Below are 20188 nucleotides of genomic sequence, written 5' to 3'. Positions count from 1 at the left end.
GTTCAGTTTATAATTTTTTCTTTTATGGTTCATGCTTTTAATGTCCTATGTAAAATCTGCCTATCCCAAGATCACAAAGATTTTCTCTTGTGTTTTCTTCTACAAGTTTGATGGTTTTAGCACTTACATTTAGATCTGTGATCCATTTTGAGTTTATTTTGGGGTTTAGTGTTAGTTAGGGATTGTTGTTCATTTTGTTTCCATTTAGATGTCCAGTTGTTCCAGCAGCATTTGCCTTGGCACCTTTGTCAGAAGTTAATTGATGGGTCTATATATCTGTCCTTTTGCCAGTGCCACATTGTCCTTATTGCTGTAGCTTTATAATAAATCTTGAAGTTAGGTAGTGTAGTGCTTCCAACTTAAAAAAATTGCTTTGGCTCTTTTAGGTCATTTGCATTTCTATTTAAATTTTAAAATCTGCTTGTCAGTTTCTATAAAAAATGCCTGCTGAGAATTTAATTGAATTGCCCTAAATCTATAGATCACATTTGGAAGAACTGACATCTTAACAATATTAAGCCTTTAAATTCATGAATATGGTATATCTTTCCATTTATTGATATCTTCTTTAATTTACTCCAGTAATGTTCGTAGTTTGTCAAAGACCAGGATTTACATAAATTTTGTTAAAGTTACCCTTATGCTAAAGACTGAATGTTTGTGTCTCCCCCAAATGTGTATGTTGAAATCTAACCCCCAAGGTGATGGTATTAGTAGGTGAGGCCTTTGAGAGGTAATTAGGTCATGAGGGCAGAACCCTCATGAATGAGATTAGTGTGCTTATAAAAGAGGCTTGAGAGAGCTCCCTTGCCCCCTTATACCATGTGAGGATACAAAGAGAAGTCTGCATCCTGGAAGAGGGCCCTCATTCTACCGTGCTGATACCCTGATCTCGGACTTCCAGCCTCCAGAACTGTGAGAAATAAATGTTTGTTATTATTAAGCCACTCAGTCCATGCTGTTTTGTTATAGCAGCCTGAGCAGACTAAGACACTATGTATTTACATGATTTTCATTGCTACTATAAATGGAATTGCTTTTTTGATTTTTGCTGTTGTTTGCTTCTGGTATATTGAAATAGTCGTGATTTTTTTTTTCTTCTGCTTTATGTCCCCAAATCCCCCCTAGTACATAGTTGTATATCTTAGTTGCAGCTCTTTCTAGTTGTGGCATGTGGGATGCCGCCTCAACGTGGCCTGACGAGTGGTGCCATGTCCGCACCCAGGATCCGAACCAGCGAAACCCTGGGCCACCGCAGCGGAGCACACGAACTTAACCACTCGGCCACGGGGCCGGCCCCGTGATTTTTCATATTAATCTTGTGTGCCAAAACTTTTCTAAAATCGTCCATTAGTTTTAGTAGCTTTTTTTTCAGATTAACTAGGATTTTCCAGATACATGATGGCACCTTATATCAAAATAGTTTTGTACATATTTGTCACCAGACTTGGAGCTTTTGGGCCAGAGATTATAATTTTATTCATTTTTATGTCCCCCAAATCTAAGATAATATGAAAGTCATGTCCATACTCTTCTAGTTTTTCTCCTTTCTGACCGCTTCTTTTAGTTACATTTCCTACTTTCTCCTCATTCAACAACCTCTAAATTTTGCATTGTGTTCGAACTCAGTAACCAGTCCTCTTCTCTTTTCTTTTATACTTCCCTGGCAATCTCATCTAGGCATCAGGGTTTAAATACTGTTTTATATTAAAAATTTTTTTCTCTAGCCTGGGCATACCTACTTGATAATTTCATTGGGTGTCTAATAGGCATGTCAAATTTAGCAATAAAAAAAATATGATCTTTGATCATTCCTCTTGAAACTGTTCTTGTAGTTTTTCTATCTCAGTTAGTGGTGACTCTGTTTTTGTTTTTTGGTTTTTTTGCATTTGCACAAGCCAGTTTTTGTACCATTTTGCCATTGTTATTTAAAAATGAATAGAAAATTAGGATGAAGACCTGATTTTGTTGATAAGAGTGTTGGTTTCATAAACATAATGGGATTTACATAAAGATGGGAATCGTTAGTATTCTGAAAGCACCAGGCTTTTTCTCAAATTGGATGCTTGTTATGTTAAGGCTGGTATCTATGTATATAATGTTTAAGAAGACTACATATATAAAATGCTGGAAATTGAAGATTTGTCTTAATGCCAAGGTGTAGGCATTATTTGTTTTTAGCCATTGGGTGGTGAAGCTTACTTTACTACTTTCTGAATTTTAGATATTCCTCTGGTTAAGACAAAAGTAGGGAAACACTAAAAGGTGTTTCCTACTGGGTGATATGGTCTGAACAGTGGCTACTGTTTTAGAGAGCCACCAGTTAAAATCTGGTGATAACTTTACATTTTTTTTCAATTTAAAAGAGTTAATATTATTGTAATTTTGGCTCATTTTGCATGTGCTTGGAATTATGGTTTACAAAGCAATTATGAGAATTTAAGCTTATATTGAAGTTGTTGCATGGATTTAAGAGGGAGAATAAAGTCATTGTATTTTGAATGACATCTTAGTAACGTTGTCAGGTAAGAAGTAATGTAAGTGAGATTCATAGAAACAATCATTTAAACAGTTTTGGCCTGGGTTAAAAACATTAAAAATATTTGTGTCTCATTTTCCTTGTGTTTTATGTTATTTTGGTGAGATTTAAATCTAGGATGTTGATTAAGGTATAAGTACCCTCAGATTTAAATTTGAATGTGAAATAAAACAAATTATATTAAAATGTTTCCTAGTATTTTAATGTACAAATGTCTGATGTACACAGGACAGAATTTTAAGTAGAAGCAAATGTAGTGTAGCTAATGTAAGTCAAAATTCTACACTAGATTTTGTGCTTTACTGTGTAATTAAAATATTGATGACTATCATATTTGTTTCTTGGTTATGAGTCTTTGAGGAGTAATTAAATAGTGTACTATGAGATTTTCACCTTGGCAAAGGGACTTTGTCTTATTTTCATTTTTCTGTTGTTTCTTCATGATCAAATTTAAGTTATGATATTTTGGCTAGAAGGGTACGTAAGTGATGTTGTGGTCCTCACAGGATATCCCACCTAGAGGCACATGTCCATTTGTCACATTGTGGTGATGTTAATTTTGATCTCTTGGTTATGGAGTTGTTTGTTTTCTCCACTGTGTAATTACTTTTTTCCAAAAAGCAATTGTGGGTAGATATACTTTGTGACTGTGTGTTTCAAGTTAGACTTTCCCCACTTAGATTCAGTATCCATTAAGGATTCTTACTTGAGTCAATTTCTTGTAACTTTTGATTTTGATTTTGATATAATTTCAAGCTTAGAGAAAAGTTGCAATAACATGAGGAACCTCCGTATACTCTTTACTCCGATTCACCAATTGTTTACATTTTACGTTTTTAATCTGTAAAATGGAGATAATAACAGTACCTAGCTCAAGTAGTGTTGGTTTCCTTTATTTCCTTGTTTCACTGAAAAGAGTTTGTTTTAGTTTGTTATTGCTCTGTGTAACTGTAAAGTATTTTTTTCTTTTGTAATTCTAGTTATGCATTCTGTATTTCCTCTTCATTTAAGTTTTCTGAATACTGATCATTTTCTATGAAATTTTATGTGTGGGAATGTGTATGTGCGTATTCCTACCTATGAGCTTAGGAATTTTATTTACTTTTTAAATTACTCTTTTATGTGAGCATGGGACAAATATTTTTAAATCACAAAATTCAATAGCAAAGGCTTTGGAATTTAAGAAAGCCAACTTACATGCTCTTTTTAGTCATGACTCTTTAAAATTACCTTTCCTTGTGAGTGTTCTTTGATACATTTCAATTCAATTCAACAGATAGATATAGAGTGCCTATTATATTTAAAAGCTCCTATAGAAAAATTAGGTGACCAAAATGCCTTATATTTATAATGTTTTGCAGTTTCCAAAACATTTTGAATATGCATTTTCTTATTTGATATTACCAATATCTCCAAACAGTAGATCGTTAAGGTAGATTTATCATTTTTATGAGGAAATTGAGATCTTGAAAGACTGTGACTTAACCAGGGTCTCATAGCTGGTGAGTGACAGCTTAAGCATGAACCAAAGCATAAGCTTGAAGTTCAGGGCTCTTTTTAATTCTCCCACCGCCACCTCTATGCAGTGACTAAGCATGCGTTAATTTATGCAAAGGCCTGACCACAATGGGGGTATGTTTTAATTTATTCACTTAATATTTAGCTTCATCATTTATCTTAAGTACTTAAAGGACAGGCATAGGATCCATTAAGTGAGATCAAAACAGTGTCTTATAAGTCCATAGGAATACCTAGAAGGTGCTTTTCAGTTAAGACAGTGATGTGTATTAAAATGCTTGATATATGAGTGGTTATGACATATTTTTTCCTGTTTTATCAGAGGGTCTCTTGCATGTGACTGTTGAAAATAGCGGTGGGCTGGTGTTAGAGCCTATGCTTACTGTAATCAGCATTAAAGATGAGTACATTAAGGATCCTTACTTAACATGCACCGTTAAATTGATTTGTTACTTGTGGTATTATGGATTATGTCTCTGCAACATCTTCCTCCTTTTTACCCATAACCTCTAAAAGATTTGATGCCAGAAAGAACAGAACTGTATCTTTATTTTCTCATCACATCCTCTTTCAAATAGATAATACTTTCATTGCTCTCTTTCTAATTTGGCTTTGAGTCACTGCTGTGATTCTAGCTGTTGAACAGTCTTTCAAGTTACCAATTAGTATTCTGGTTAAGTAAAAATTGTTGTGAGGCTACCATTCTTACCAGTGTAGCTAAGGTAGTTTTATTGAATCACTTATTAGGGTCACGTTGTCAGAGACGTATGACAGTTGCATTTCACAAAACTTCCATAAATATTGATACTTGAGATTTTCTGGAAATCAAATCTAATTATACTCATAGTTCTGAGGTTGGAGAAACCAATAATCTGTCAAGTTCAATAAAGCCAAGTTAGTACTGCCCAATTTTTTTTTCTTGTGGTAAGGAACATTGACCCTGAGCTAACATCCATTGCCAATCTTCCTCTTTTTGCTTGAGGAAGATTGTCACCAAGCTAACATCTGAGCCAGTCTTCCTCCATTTTGTATGTGGGATGCCACCACAGCATGGCTTGATGAGTAGTGTTTAGGTCTGTGCCTGGGATCTGAACGTGCAAACCCCAGGCTACCAAAGTGGAGTGTGTGAACTTAACCACTGCGCCACTGGGTCGGCTCCTGTGCTGCTTAATATTTTAGAAAAGTTCTTAAACTATTTTAGTCTCTCTTCACTATTTTTTGTCTTACCTGTTAAATTTTGCCGTTGTGTTAATTAATAAATTCAAAGGAAATGTTGTAATTACTTTCTGTCATAACTGGGAACCATAGCAAGTTAGAGTACTTTGGAAAGCATGATAATCTATTGGGTAACACCTGCTCATGAATAGATATCAATTCTTTGCCTGGCTCTATTCCAGTCTCACTAACTGTGTCTAAACGTGTGAACCTCTTACCATCTGGGTACTTCCATTTCCCTATTTTAAAAAAAAAAAAGTCTTACCTGTGTTCTACCTAATGCAAAAGAGTTTTGAAAGATAATGAGAGGTCATTAAAGTGCTTATCACCAATATATGCTATTTATTAGTTAAAATTTATAACTATTTAAAAATCATTGGCTTTAAAATGTACTATGTTAAAATAGTAATTTACTATTTAAAAACCGTTGACTTTTTTAGTGTTCTTCATTGCTTGGTCTTAGAACTTTTGTTTTTAGAATAGAGTGTATTTAAAGACCAGTTTTACTGTTGAATTTGACAGGCATGACATGAGGCCAATCTAACGAACCCAAAGGGAGAATTTTCGGAGTGTGCAGGTTAAAGGAGTCCTGGAACTGCCTTTCCACATAGTCTAGGCTATCCGTGTTCATTTCTGCTGAGTGGAGATTTGCTTAAAGTTGACTGTTTTCTTCCTACTATGTCATCTGATTCCAATCTGCACTTGTCTTTTATAGCTAGAGACAGTCGGATGGCAGCTTAACCTTCAGATGGCTCACTCTGCTCAAGCCAAACTAAAATCTCCCCAAGCTGTGTTACAGCTAGGAGTGAGCAATGAAGATTCAAAGGTAAGAAATGATATTCCATTGAAATGATGTATTCTGTTTACTTGATCTTGTGCTTTACTGTTAGCAGGGTCTTTGCTCTGTGGATTGAAAACTTAAACATAACTAAATTAAAATTAAACAAGGATTAACAAAGTGACAGATCTTTATTTGTGACAGGTTTTTTGTCAGATTTACATATCACTTTCTTGTTGATTTGAAGAAATAGCTTGTCTTTGCAAGGTGCCTTTCTTGTAAGAACGTTTCATAATGTTGTCTTTTAAATTCTGCAATGGAAAAAATTTAAAGTAGCCATATAAATTTGTGATTTTGTATTTTAGGTGTTTGTGGCTATTCCTGGGTGTTTTGTGTTTTAGGCTGCATGTATATGGTAGAGGGAATATTGTTCGGCCAGTGCTTGGAATACAAAGATGACCTGAATTGTGTGTGTGTGTCTGTGCGTTTGTTTAAATCCCAGCTCTTTCAAAATAGAATTTTGGGTAAGTTTTATACTGCATGGTGACTTCTCCTTTAATAGTAATTTCAGGGAACCTGAATATCTTACCAAAAATTAAACAGTTATGGAATAATTTTTCTTACTGTAGCATATATTGAAATATACATTTCAGATACCAATGAGAGCGATTTATTGTATGTTTTAAATTGTAATTATCTTTTTAAGATAGAGAAGGGGGAGTGACCTTTTTTCCTGTAAATAAATGAGACTTTGTCTCATTTCAAGACAAATAAAATAGAGGTGAGAATGAGGTAAGAAGATCTGAGGAAGGAGAGATTACTATGGCTGGATATAATCAGAGAATAATGGAAGAAATGTTATCTTTTTTCATGGGCGTTAAAGGATGGGGATATTATTACTTCTTTGTAGGACTTTTACTGTTTACTATATGATGCACATTTCTATCTTTCTTAAAAACTGGGACTAGGGTTACATGTAACTCAGGTTACATGTCTACAAAATTTTAGGCAATTGTGTTGGGTCTTACTATATATAATTTATTAATCTTTTACAGTATTTCAAAAGTATCATTTCATAATTTTCATCAGAAAGTAGTATAAACTTAGTGATTAAAGTCAAACTGACTGCTATATTGTATATGCTCTACAATTTAGTAGTGGTGTAACCTTGGGCAAGTTACTTAATCTTTATGATTGTCAGTTTTTTCATCTGTACAATGGGGATAATATTATCTGTCTCACAGGGTTTTTATGAAGACTAAATACCTAGTGTGTGTAAAGTGCTTAGTCCAGTGCCCACTATTATGGTAAATGATCACCAAGTGCTGGCTGCTACTCTCTCCATCGTCGTCATCAATGAAACTTTTTGGGCTAATGAATAAATAAATCTCTTTGTTTTAAACCGAAGCTGTCACTAAATTTATTTCCTGATGAAACTAACCTTTTCTTTTCCCTTTCCTTGCATTCTTCTTCCCTTTTATTTCTTGATTATATTTTTCATATTTACGCTTATTGGGATTTGGGGAGGGAAAGGACAGCCTGGAAAGTCCTCTTTTTTTGCTCCCATGAACTAAGGAAGGCATTCCTTTAGGTTTGGGATAATGATCTGGAACTCACTGGTGTAGACTGAGACTGTTCGATGAGTTAAAACACACATATGCATATGTACATATATGCATTCTCCATGTAGCCATATACATTCACTGTTGTATTTCTCATGACTACCGTATGTTAAGTCTGAGTAGTTAAATGCAATTTATAGTTGGAAGAGTAGTGTTTTGACCATATATTGGCAATGCTTGACATTAGGATGCTTGAGTCCTCACAGCTCCTTTCTCCTGTCTTCAAAATATATCCACGTGTCTATTATATTTTTAGGCAGTAGGAATGAATGAGTAATGCTTCTAGTGAAAGAGTCATATTTTTAATTCACATTATTCAGGAAATCTGTACAGATGTGAGATCCAGCTCATTTGAGATACAGTCTTGAGCACATTTGTATTTTTCTGTGTTACTATTTTGAAGTTTTGAATGAACATTTGGTTGGTTACCCTTATAACTTACAGAGCTACAGAACCATGTTCATTAACAAACAGACACTTGGGAAGAAGAGGAGCAGCACACAAACCTAAAGGATATTTTCATTTAGTATGTAGACTGAAGTGAACCCCTTTCTCTGTATTGCCTGTCTCCCCTATAGCATTGTGTGGATTTGGTCCTTATTTCTTATATCTCCTAAACAATAGACACGTAATGGCGTGTGTAACCACTGTCAACCTGGACAGAAACATGCTGTCTCCAAGTGATGTGGTGTGCCCTAGCTGTACAGGAACAGTTAACTGCCACATCTCTGTTCCCTTCAGTGAACTGCTGCCTGGAATTTTTACTTTTCCTTTTGTTTACATTCTCCCTGTTTTTAGGATATGGTGTCCTATTTTTTGTACTCTTATTACATCTGGTTCTTTGATAATTTTTGTGTAAGTCTTGTTACTAAGGACCACGTACTACCTTTCCCCCAAGCATTTGCTTTTTTCTGAAATGAGAATTTGGGAATTCTTGACAGTTTGGAATACTAGGTAAAAGGAATAGGAGTATGGAACATGTCTTGAAAACCATCTTTGTTAAAGGAAGGGAGAGTTTTTACTAAAAGGAAGATTAAAAGTTATCACTGGTTAGTTTGTGAGGCGCAGAGTACCATGAAGTACAAAGTTGTCATACTTATGAAATTGGTATTTGTTTAAAACAGGAAGCATTAAGTAAAATTCTTTTAAGTATATGTTTTACAGGGTGGTTATCTTGAAAATATATATAAAAGAAGTCTGAGGATCAGAGTCAGTACAAATTGTGAGAGAATATCTTGATGGTATTTACTTTTGAGCTGCTGAGCTGAAAACTTACTGTAATTCATAGAAGAGTATGGTTTCTAAGAATCTCTTTCTTCTCAATCACTTCCAACACACAATGAAAAGTGTAGCCTGCAGCGACGGTTTTCTTGCTATCACATTAGATAACATTGTTGTACTGGTCTCCTTTCTTTTAGAACATTTCTGTCTCGAGGCTTTCCTGTTTTGCTACTAATTTTATCATGAAACTGGGTTATTGTAGCTTTTCCTACAGTATTTTGATATACATCCTAGTTGTTTTCAGTTAATTGTCTTAGTGTTTGTCTACTGCATTTAGCAAAGTAAGATTATTTTCCTGTTCTTCAGATACCGCAAAATGAGTTTTCTGAGGTTTTTTTTTGGATTATTTCATTAGGGGGCAGTAGAGCTCTTTGCTTACCTAACCCCTGGCATTCACAGTGTTGTTTGAAATAACATTCAAAATAATTTGTGAAGTCAGTAGTTGTGGGAAATGCTAAGTGTTTGCGTTTCTAATCTGTATATAACAATAAAGTTCTCTTGTTTCTATCAACAAAATTAATGCCTGTTAATCAGATATGTACAGAACAAATAAATGAAATCATCGTGGTTTCAGTGTTTGTCATTTGCCAAAATTAAATTTATTAAAAATTGAAATTTATTTAAAAACCTTGTACACTATTGATTTTTGTATTAAATTCTGTCACTTGTATTAATTTCTTTATGAGAAAAAGAGAATAAAATAATCCGCAAGATAGTTGAATGGTTCTATTGGGTTATAGTGCAGCTAGTTCCAGGCTAATCATAGACAGTTGAAATTTCTTTTTTTTTATAGAGAATAGCCATTTTATATGTAACAAATGTTGGTAATTTTGAATGACATCAATACTTTAACTTTGAACATCCTAAAAATACTAAAATATTTAAATTTTGGTGTTAATCTTGCATTACTGCATTTTCTCCAGTAAATTTGCTGTTCAAGACAATCAGGTTTTGTTAATACAGTGATTCTAAATTTTTTTGTACATCTTTTAAGAAAGAATGCTAGTGTTTCATATTTTTTTTCTTCTTCTTTTGAAACAACTGGGATAAAGTCACCTTGACAAGAGAATTTTCATTCACCTTAATGTTAGATTATGCTCAGGTTACAGAAGGTACTTTACGGATGGGGAATTATGATTTCAAGTGAACTTAGGACTTTTAATAACAATTTTGAGTTAGAGATCTTCATTTTTATTTCCAAAATGTATGACAAATTCTGTCCAGAGTGAAAAAAAGAGGGAAAATAGTCTTTGTTTAGTGCTTACTTTGTGTTAGACATGGTATTACCTCCTCTAATATTTGAAACATTTCTTATAGGTGTGAATTCTTGTTATTATCCTTATTTCGTAGATAGATGGAGAAGTGGAAGCACATAGAAATTAAATTATTTTCCTACGTTACACAACTAATTAACAAGAGAGCTAGGATTTGAAACCGGGCAATTTAATTTCAGAGTCTGACGCTATATTCATCACTAGGATACTGTATCATTGTGCTTATTTAATCATTTAGCAGTTGATCCTATAATATGTGTGTATGTTTCAAGGTGTTGAAAGCTGTTCTAAAATGCAGTGATTGTTTTATTGTTGTTCTTCATAAAATTATAGTTGTAAGGATTCTAAATTTCCATTTCCTTTTATTTGATTAGGTTGAGACAGTTTTTCACTTTAAGTCAATGAGAGACACTAATATACACTTTTATGTAGTAAGCCAAGTTGTATGTTTTGATGTTATTATCTCAGTTCAATGGAAACTGCATTTACTAGCACACCTTATTGTAAGGGCTATATGACATCATTGATGTTGATGTCTTATGAACAAAGAAATAGGCCACATCATTAAAAAGAAAGCACATCCTGAGATCTATTTATGACAGATCTCTCAGTAAGAGAAAAATATGTGTGCGGTTCAAATCGTGAACTCTTCTATTTGAAATTTAAAGTCTTTTGATCTCTTTAAAGGTGATATTTATGTTGACTGATTTTGAAGGACCTTCAGATTTTTCTGAGCTACTCTCATGAGCAGCTGAATTTTACAAATGTATTTTTATTAATCTAATCTATATAGTGAGTATATTTCAGCATATCCCTTAATTTAAATTTTATTTTTCTCAATTACAATAGCTGTACATATTTATAGTGGACATTTTGAAAAATATAGAAACAAAGTCAGTTAAAGCCAAATATAATTCCAGTACCCGTAATACCGATATGTTTGCTAAATGACCTTCCAGTTGTTTTTCTTCATGCATCTATTAACTTATAAATGATTTTTAAAAAATAGTGATGTTTATATTTGGCCTAGGAAAAAGAACTGAAGTTTTATTATTACTGTTCAATACTAGATGTGCTTATGAAAAGATAATATCACTCATCAATCAGAATTTTTTTTCCCTTTTGGTAATGGCATTTACTCCTTTTTCTATATTATGCTATCTTGTGATCTGAAGAGACATTCTGTAAAGTCTTGGGCTTTTTACTCACTGATTTTGATCAGAAATTTTATGAAATGAGCTTTGTCTCCAGCAGTTTTGTATCAAGATGCTAACTTTCATTTGTGTCATTTGGGATGGTTATTCAAGGTTCAGACAATTTTTAAGACAAGTCAGTGGTTTTTCTTCTCAAATGAAATGATTGATGAATATTGACTGTCTTTCTTTTAAAAAAAAATTGTGGTTCTTTTTTTTATTACCTAAGTTGTATATGTTTCCTATAGAAAACTTGAACATTATAGAGATATGGAAAGAAAAACTTTGTTTTTTTTTTACCATCAAGATGCCGCCAACCTATTTGATTGCTTTTATTTCAGTGTTTCTTTTATGCATACGTTCTTTTGAGAGTCTAATCATATGACTTCTTTGGTTTAATATTCTGCTTTTTTCACTTAACTCTGTGACAAACCTTTTCTGTCTTACTTCAAACTAATCACGAATATGTTTTAAATAACCGCGTCATATTTGGGCTGTGGCGTACTATGATATCCTACAACTTCCTCTATTGTCAAATAATGGGGTTTTTTTCAGTATTTTCCTATTGTGATAAACATTTTTGTGAATATATGCATAATAGGTGCTCAATAAATATTTATTGAATGATGAATGAATGAATGAATGGATAAATAAAGCCTCCTTGATATTTAGGGTTATTCCCCAGGAGTGTAATTACTGGGTGAAAGGGTGTAAACCAAAAAAATGCTCTTGCTATAGTTTGATAAATGGGTTTCTGTAATTGTTATGGGAACACGCATGCAAACTCAAAGGTTGCATTTAAAGCATTTAAGAGCTTCTGGAGAAAGCTGTAACATTACTATCTCAGAAATAGGTTCTTTGATAACTAGTTAATTAATTTGGATAATTTTAGGAGACTAGTGAAAAGTTCAGGTATTTTTGTTAAATTATAGAGCCATCTGTTTTATAATTTCTTTATTCTGTTAGTGTACAAATTAAACAAGATTTTGTTGTATGTGCTTTATTATAGAACAATTATATATAATTATATAGATTGTATAATTATAGAAATAATCTGATCAAATACTCAAAGCAGTTAAAAATAGAAACGGACCAGCCCAGTGGCATAGTAGTTAAGTTAGAACACTCCATTTCAGCAGCCCAGGGTTCGCAGGTTCAGATCCTGGGTGCGGACCTACACACCACTCATCAAGCCATGCTGTGGCAGTGTCCCATATACAAAGTGGAGGAAGATTAGCATGGCTGTTAGCTCACGGCCAGTCTTTCTCAGGAAAAAAAACAAACCTAGAAACAGGCCTTATTTGTTAGGTAATTGCCCAGATACTTTGAAAACAAAGCCTGGTTTTTTGGAATCAAATTTATTTAAATGTTCTTAAGGCTTTGTGGCTTTAGTTTCTGATTCTTAATTTTTTTGGTATCTTTTTTCATTGTGATCATTTTCTCGATAATAGTATCCTTCAAGGTGTTATGTTTTCTAAATAAGAGCAATACAAAAATATCTTTCCTCAATGTAGTGTATTGCTTCTGAACCTTTTTGATTTTTGAAATCTAGAGGCAATGATAATTGTAGAATTCCTCAAACATAATAGAATATATTTGGAAGTACCTTTAAATTTTGTTGGATGTATTTTTGTGGGCTAGAAATGACAATAATGTGAGTGGTTTAAGTATTTTGAAATAAAAATGTTAACAATGAAATAAACGTCTGAACAAATACAATGCTAATAAGTTCTGTAAATAAGCAATAACTTTTTAAGTAGCTTGAATGCAGTTCGAGAAATATTTATTGAACATTTACTATGCACGAGGTACTAGACAAAGTACTAGTGATCTAGAGGGCTTTTATTTTTTTATCATAGAGCTCTGGTCTAGCAGGGAATACATATGTTAAGCCAGTAAATAGAAGTTTAGTGACTGTTACAAAAGAGCAAATAGTGGAACTATGGAAACTGACAGCAAGGAGTTAGAGTGCTATAAGCAGGGGAGTTTCAGGTGGAGGAAAGAGCACATGAAAAAGGATAGAGGCTTATCTTTTGAGCAGGTTGAGTATGAGGTAGCTGAGATATCCAGGTAGAGATTGTTTGGTTGGCAATCTGGGGCTTGGGAGAAAAATATAGACTAGAAAATTGAGATTTGGAAATCTTGAAGTTTAGATTAAAATTTAAGTCATGACAATGGAAGAGACCAAGCACTTAGGGAGAGAGTATAGAACCTTAATGAATGCCTAAATTTAAAAGGCAAGTAGAGTTGGAGGATTATAACAGTGATGGCGAAGGAGCCGCCAGACACCAAAGGAAGACAGCATTTCTCAGAGGGCGAATTATGTCACATGATGCTAAGAGGTAAAAGAGAAAAAAAAAAAGATACTAGTTTAACCCTCATAGGTGTGAATTAGCACTACTGTTTTCCCTAGTTTGTAGATCAAGAAGCTGAGGCTCAGTGGTTAAGTATCTTTTCCTAATTGGATACTAGAAAATGATAGAGCCAATATTTGAACCCACATCCGTCTGACTTAATAGCCTAAAGTTAGAAATACTCTATAGTGGTAAAGAAATGAATTTAGTGGAATGGAGGTCATCAGTGATCACTATTTGGGGCAGGAGAAAGATGTTTTAAGATGAGGGAGAGTATTGAATGCTACTGAGAGGTCAGGAAAGAGAACAGACTTATGACTCTTGGATTTGGTAGCTGGACTTCTCTGACGACATTGACAATTGTAATCTCGGTTACAATTGAGACGAAAAAGAAACCTGATTGGAGTAAATTGAGGAAAGAATATGAGGAGAGAAAGTCAAAGCAGCCATTTGGTAATTTTCAAGAAGCAGAGAAATAGGATAGTCAGTGTAGCAGAATGTGGATTCAGTGACTGAAGATAGAAGAGGTTTGTATGCTGATGCCACAGGTCCACTGGGGGAGAAACTGATGCTGCAGGACAGAGAGGAATATAAGTTCCTTGAGAAGTGAGAAGATATGTGGTCCAGAGCACAAATGGAAGGGTTAAACTTTGATGGGAAGTGGGAACATATCGTTTGTTGTAATAGGAAAGAAGGAAGAGTATGAGTTAGGTAGGTAGTTTTGGTGGTGGGAAGGGAAAGTTGCATCTAAGTGCTTCTGTTTTCTCAATGCAATCATTAGTTGGGGGAGTGGGTAGGTCTAGGAGGTTTGATAACAGAGGAGAAAGTATGAAGTAGTTATTTTAGATAGTGGGAAAATGAACAAACTAAATATTTTAGGATATTTAACTGTTACTGAACAGTGCTGATTGCCCACTTGAGATTTGTGACCATGAATTTGAACTGAGAGCTGTTAGAAGGCTATACATTTTTATTTATTCATTTTTGGTTGCTCTGGTACAGATGTGGAGTAGACAGATAATTTCGTTTAATCAGGGTTTCATCTTTGCTGGGTGTATCAGATGAAGGGAGAAAGGGACAGAGTATTGGCTATGTATACACGGGAGTAACTGACTGGATTTTAGATAGGGTCAGGTGGAAAGTGAAGATACAGTGTGTGTTGGGGGTGGGGATCTGATGGAGAGTGAGAAACTGACTAGAGATAGTACTAGAACCATAGCCATAGCCTCTCTAGAGTAGTGTGTGGTACAGAGGAGCCTCAGATAGACACATTAGTTCTGGGATCACTAAGGGATTTTTTTTTGTTTGACTCTTCAGTCTCCTGTGGCTTGGTCAGGTGTATAGCATATCTTTTACAGTGGAGAAGTGGATACAAGTAAAACCTGATACCTGTTCTGGTCTGAACTTTTACATCAACTTAGAAGCTGAAGTGGTCTAAGTATATGAATTTTTGCTCCACATCCTGGGAATTCTCAGTGTGTAGCCAGTGGCTACTCCTTGGTCTGTTGCTTCCTTTGTTGATGATATACCCAAGATCTGCTAGAAAGTACTGGAGTAGTTCATAATAAGCCCTCTATACCAATGATGCCATCGCCAGAAATCAGTTAAAATGTGAATTTTTATGTCTCAGTTGAATTTATTAGGTTTTGAACATCATTGGTGATTTTCTGAACTGCTTTTCTGAATCTAGTATTCTGATTTGGGCATGGTATTATAAATTTTAGATTCAAGACAAAATAAAGATGGCTAGATTAAGTTTTGTTATGAGTAAATTGCATTGTTGAATATGGAATTCAGTCCTAATAATTTTGGCAAAAAAGGTGTTAACGAACATTTTTCTTTCCCGGCCTAGTTTAAAAGAGATTTTAAACATGTTTGGTGTTAGGTACCATATGAATGCTTAAATATATATTTAATGGATTATGTAAATTATGTTTTTCTCAGATTTATTTCTTTCCTTTATATGAGAATTATTTAGAGGAAATTAAACTTATCTGAAAAGGAGGAATCATTTTTACTATATGATATAGTTCTCTTCTCAGAACAAATTATTGGGCACTATTGGCTGTTTTTATGGTATTAGGAAAAGTGAAGATTTTCCTAATAAGTTCACATATAAAATATTTTCTTTTTGTTTTTTTAAAACTTTTCAGCTGTCTTTAATACTTATGATCCACAATTATGTAATCTTCTAAAAAATGTCATGCCTGTGTATAAATTGCCTTAAGGGTTAATTAGATCCTCAAATCTTACATCACCTGACCTCTTATTTGGAAGTGTGACCATTCCAAGATGCCTGATGATTGTGAGTCTGGTTTGGCTATTTTCTGTTTGTGTTTAGCATTAGCCCAGCATCATCAGTTCTGTGTTTTTGGTCTATATCTGGATGATGCTTTTGAGGGTCTCAAAGCAGCTGTTCTTTTAGTGCACAGAGAATAGTCAGTTTCAGTCACCTTATCATATAATGGAGAATGATACCCATAGGCAGTGGGACAGGCCGTAACTAGGGCTGTAGATGAACAAAAGGGTAGAAGTAGGATTGGTGAAGCAGTGGTATTCTTAACACCTATCCCACCCCTCGCTACTAGTAAAAATAAAGAGACAGACAGAATTAATATAATCTCATTTTTACAAACCCTGATAACTTCTTGTTTCAGAAAAGTTTTGATTCCTAAGTCGAATTAATGAGGTAACAGACTATATACAATTTTTGAAACATCATGTTTTAAGTTTTTAAAAATTGTTTTGTTGGTGTTATTTGGAATTTATATAAAATTTACTTAGAATCAATAACTGTGCTGTTATAACATCAGTAAAACTCTCTATTTTTTGTTGTTATTGTTGTGATTATTTAACCAAAACATAGCTGACAAATTACGTATACTGAGTGAAGACAAATACAATAAGTGAATGTGCAGAAAGAAATTCTTGTTTATAAATTTCACTTTTAAGGAATTTTGGTTTTATCTTTTGTACTTTTCTAAATTTACACAAGAAATTTACATTATAGAAAAATCAGAAAATGTGAGAAAATAAAATTCATCTATAATCGTACCTAAAGATAACTTTGAATGACGTATTTAATTAGTATAAAGCTTTCCAAATCTATCCATTATAAACTAGTTTTTTCTCCATAGAGCATTACATTGTAAAACATCTTTTATTATCAGTAAATAAACTTCTTCTCAGCAACAGCACTTTAAATGGCTGCAGAGTATTTTGTTAGCATGTTCTATTTTCTTATTTCTTTTTTTTGGTAAAAATGATTTATTTTTCTAGTAATCCTTCAGGAGTACATTTGCTTTTAAAGCCATATTTAAACCATTTGATAGATACTAACATTATTGCCTAGCTAAAGCGAGCGAAGTAGATTTTAGAAATACTATCCCTGTCTTAAAGAAAATTCTAGTAACTGCCACAGTATTGAATTTTTATTGCAGGGTAAACTGTCTTTTCCAGGAATTAACATGTTTGGACATATAATTTGAAATGTCTTTTAAAATTCTGTATTTATTGACTTATGAGGTTTTCAAATGGAGATAATTTGCTCCCTCCCTTCTTCTTGTCCTCCTTCTCTTTCTCTTTCCCTTTCCTCCTTTTTTCTTTATAATGGAGCAGAAATGCAGTTTCTTCCTGAGATATGCCATTTTATCTCAAGAAGCTCCAACCCGTTCATCTTAAAATGGTAATTTTATCCAAACTTAAAATGCTACCACTTCCACGGTAAGGGCAATGTAACAAATACTCCAAAATAACTCTTTTGTAATTCTCAGCAGTAAAACAAATCGAATTATCCAGCTACAACTTTGTTTATGAAATGGGCAAAGGCTTATGGAATTTTTCAGCAAAGAGAGATCTTAGATGGATTTGGCAATTGATTCTTAGATATGACACCAAAAAGCACAAACAATGAAAGCAAATAGATAAATTGGACTTCATCATAATTAAAAACTTTTGTGCATCAAAGGACTTTATGAAGAAAATGGAAAGATAACCTAAAGAATGGGAGAAAAGATTTGCAAATCATTTATATCTGATAAGGGATTTGTATCTAGAATATGTAAAGAACTCTTAAAACTCCACAACAAAAAAAAACTCAAAAAATGGCCAAAAGACTTGGATATACATTTCTCCAAAGAAGATATACAAATGGCCAAGAAGCATATGAAAAGATGCTCAACTTCATCGGTCACTAGGGAAATGCAAATCGAAACCGCAATGAGATATCACTTCACACTCATTAGCTTGGCTATAATTTAAGAAAAAAAGGAATTGTTGGTGAGGATGTGGATAAATTAGGACCCTCATACATCGCTGGTGGGAATGTAAAATGGTTCAGCCACTGTGGGAAATAATTTGACAAGTTTCTCAGAAGTTCAAACAGGATTATCATGTGACTCTGCAATTTCACCCCTAGATATATACTCAGAAGAATTGCAAATGAGGACTCAAACAAGTACATTTACATGCATGTTTGTAGCAGTACTATTCAAAATAGCTAAAAGGTGGAAACAACTCAAATGTCCATCAGTGGATGAATGGATAAACAAATTGTGGCATATACATACAATTGAATATTATTGTGCCATAAAAATGAAGTACTGATACATGGTATAATGTGGATGAACCTCAAAAACATTTTGCTTAATAAAAGAAGCCAGACACAAAGGTCAAGTGTTGTATTATTCCATTTATATAAAATGTCCAGATTAGGCAAATCCATAGAAACAGCAAGCAGATTAGCAGTTGCCAAGGCCTTCAGGGAGAGAAGAATGAGGAGTGACAGCTTAAAGGTTATGAGTTTCTTTTTTGGGGTGATGAAAATATTCTGGAATTAGATAGTGATGCTGGTTGTACAGCATTGTGAATGTATTGGAAGCCACTGAATTTTATGGTTTAAAATGATTAAAATAAATTCTAGAAAGACAGTTTAGGACAGAATTGGGGAGATTGACGTTAGGAATATTTCAATCCTCTAAGTTTACTGATGAAAATACTCAGGCCCAGTGAGGTTAAATGATTTGTCAGTTGATTATTTGCACAGCCAAAGAGACCCTAATCTGACATAATGGGGGGATCAGTGGATTTAAAGTGAGAAAACTCAGTTTAAATTCTTAGGCTCTGGATGAGAATCTGAATCTTTCTGCAGCAAATTTCCCAATTTTGAAAATGTGGCTAGTAATACCTGCCTCCTAAGATTATTGATAGAATTAAATGAGATAATGTCTGTGAAATGTCTATTATAATGACTCACATAGTAAGCATTTAATGTTTATTGAATTTGAATTTGCAGTGCTATAGTTTAACATTGTTTTAGGAACATAAGTTACTCTAGAAGATATTTTTAGAAATATATTATCTTGGAAGATAGTTGAGTACTGACTTGGTTACTTGTACAGTAGTTTGCTCTTTTAAAAAAATTGTTCAGTGTCACAATATTCTACTTTGTAACTAGGCTCTTAGAATTGAATTTAAATTGTTTGTAGCCATCATTTTTAAAAAATCACTGTTCCTTTTCTCTTAATTAGTAGAAATGATTCCCAAATGAATATAGAGGAAGAATACCACTTCCTTAATTACTAATATTGTGTTGTAGGCTACTTGAACTCCCTGTGGGTTTTCTTTATTCACTTTCAGTGACCTTTCGTAGAGTATGTTCTCTGGAAGAACAAATACACAGGGTTAGTATGGCAATGTGCCAATTATAAATGTAATTTTCTATTATATTAAGCCATCTTTGCTTTATATCACCATTCTCAATTTTAGTACTTTTTATTTACTTAGTAGCTTTCAGCTACAAGGCTCAAAACTCTTTACAAATATTGAGTAACCTCAAAGTCCTTTGAGGCAGGCATATTGTAATCATCCATTTTTTGTTAAGAGAGGAGGATGGTATTATTTAATTGTTAATGCTATAATAAGAAAAGAAATAGTCCAATAAAAATATGTTGCCAGTTCTGCAATGGTTTTATTTTAAAATGAGAAACTGTAGTTCTTCTGCCTCATGTAAATGATGCTCAAACTTTCATCCCAATTTTAATTTGGGTATTTTCTCTACTTTTCAACTGATTGTAATGTATATTGGCTTCTTTTTTTTTTTTTTTTTGTGAGTGAGATTGGCACTGAGCTAACATCTGTTGCCTATCTTCCACTATTTTACGTGGGATGCCACCACAGCGTGGCTTAATGAACGGTGCTAGTTCTGCACCCAGGATCCGAACCTGTGAACCCTGGGCCACCAAAGCAGAATGCATGAACTTAAGTGGAGCACGTGAATGTAACTGCTGTATCACCAGGCTGGCCCCCTATATTGGCTTCTTTTGATTCTAAAGTACAAGAAAATATGAAAATTGTGAGCATGTACCTAAAGTAGCTTGATTGGTTTAAATTTATCAAGCCTTTTTGCCGTAGACA

At 33.7% G+C, this 20188-nt stretch overlaps 1 protein-coding gene across 4 annotated transcripts in view; it reads left to right on the top strand.

Moving 5' to 3' along the window:
* COMMD10 (COMM domain containing 10) overlaps nt 1-20188 on the top strand; it is a 170577-nt gene that overhangs the window by 26467 nt on the left and 123922 nt on the right. For 3 of the 4 annotated variants that reach the window (XM_014841703.3, XM_044780132.2, XM_070517570.1), the window contains exon 5: nt 5988-6098. In XM_014841703.3, the coding sequence (XP_014697189.1) occupies nt 5988-6098 (111 nt within the window). Of the gene's footprint in view, nt 1-5987; nt 6099-7294; nt 7456-20188 lie in introns of those variants that run through there. The other variant, XM_014841704.3, reaches the window with a different exon arrangement.

Source organism: Equus asinus, chromosome 9 (genome assembly GCF_041296235.1).
Source record: "Equus asinus isolate D_3611 breed Donkey chromosome 9, EquAss-T2T_v2, whole genome shotgun sequence".
In the NCBI taxonomy this organism is placed as follows: domain Eukaryota; kingdom Metazoa; phylum Chordata; class Mammalia; order Perissodactyla; family Equidae; genus Equus; species Equus asinus.
Note: the sequence above shows the minus strand (reverse complement) of the source record. Positions and strands in the feature narration are given on the sequence as shown.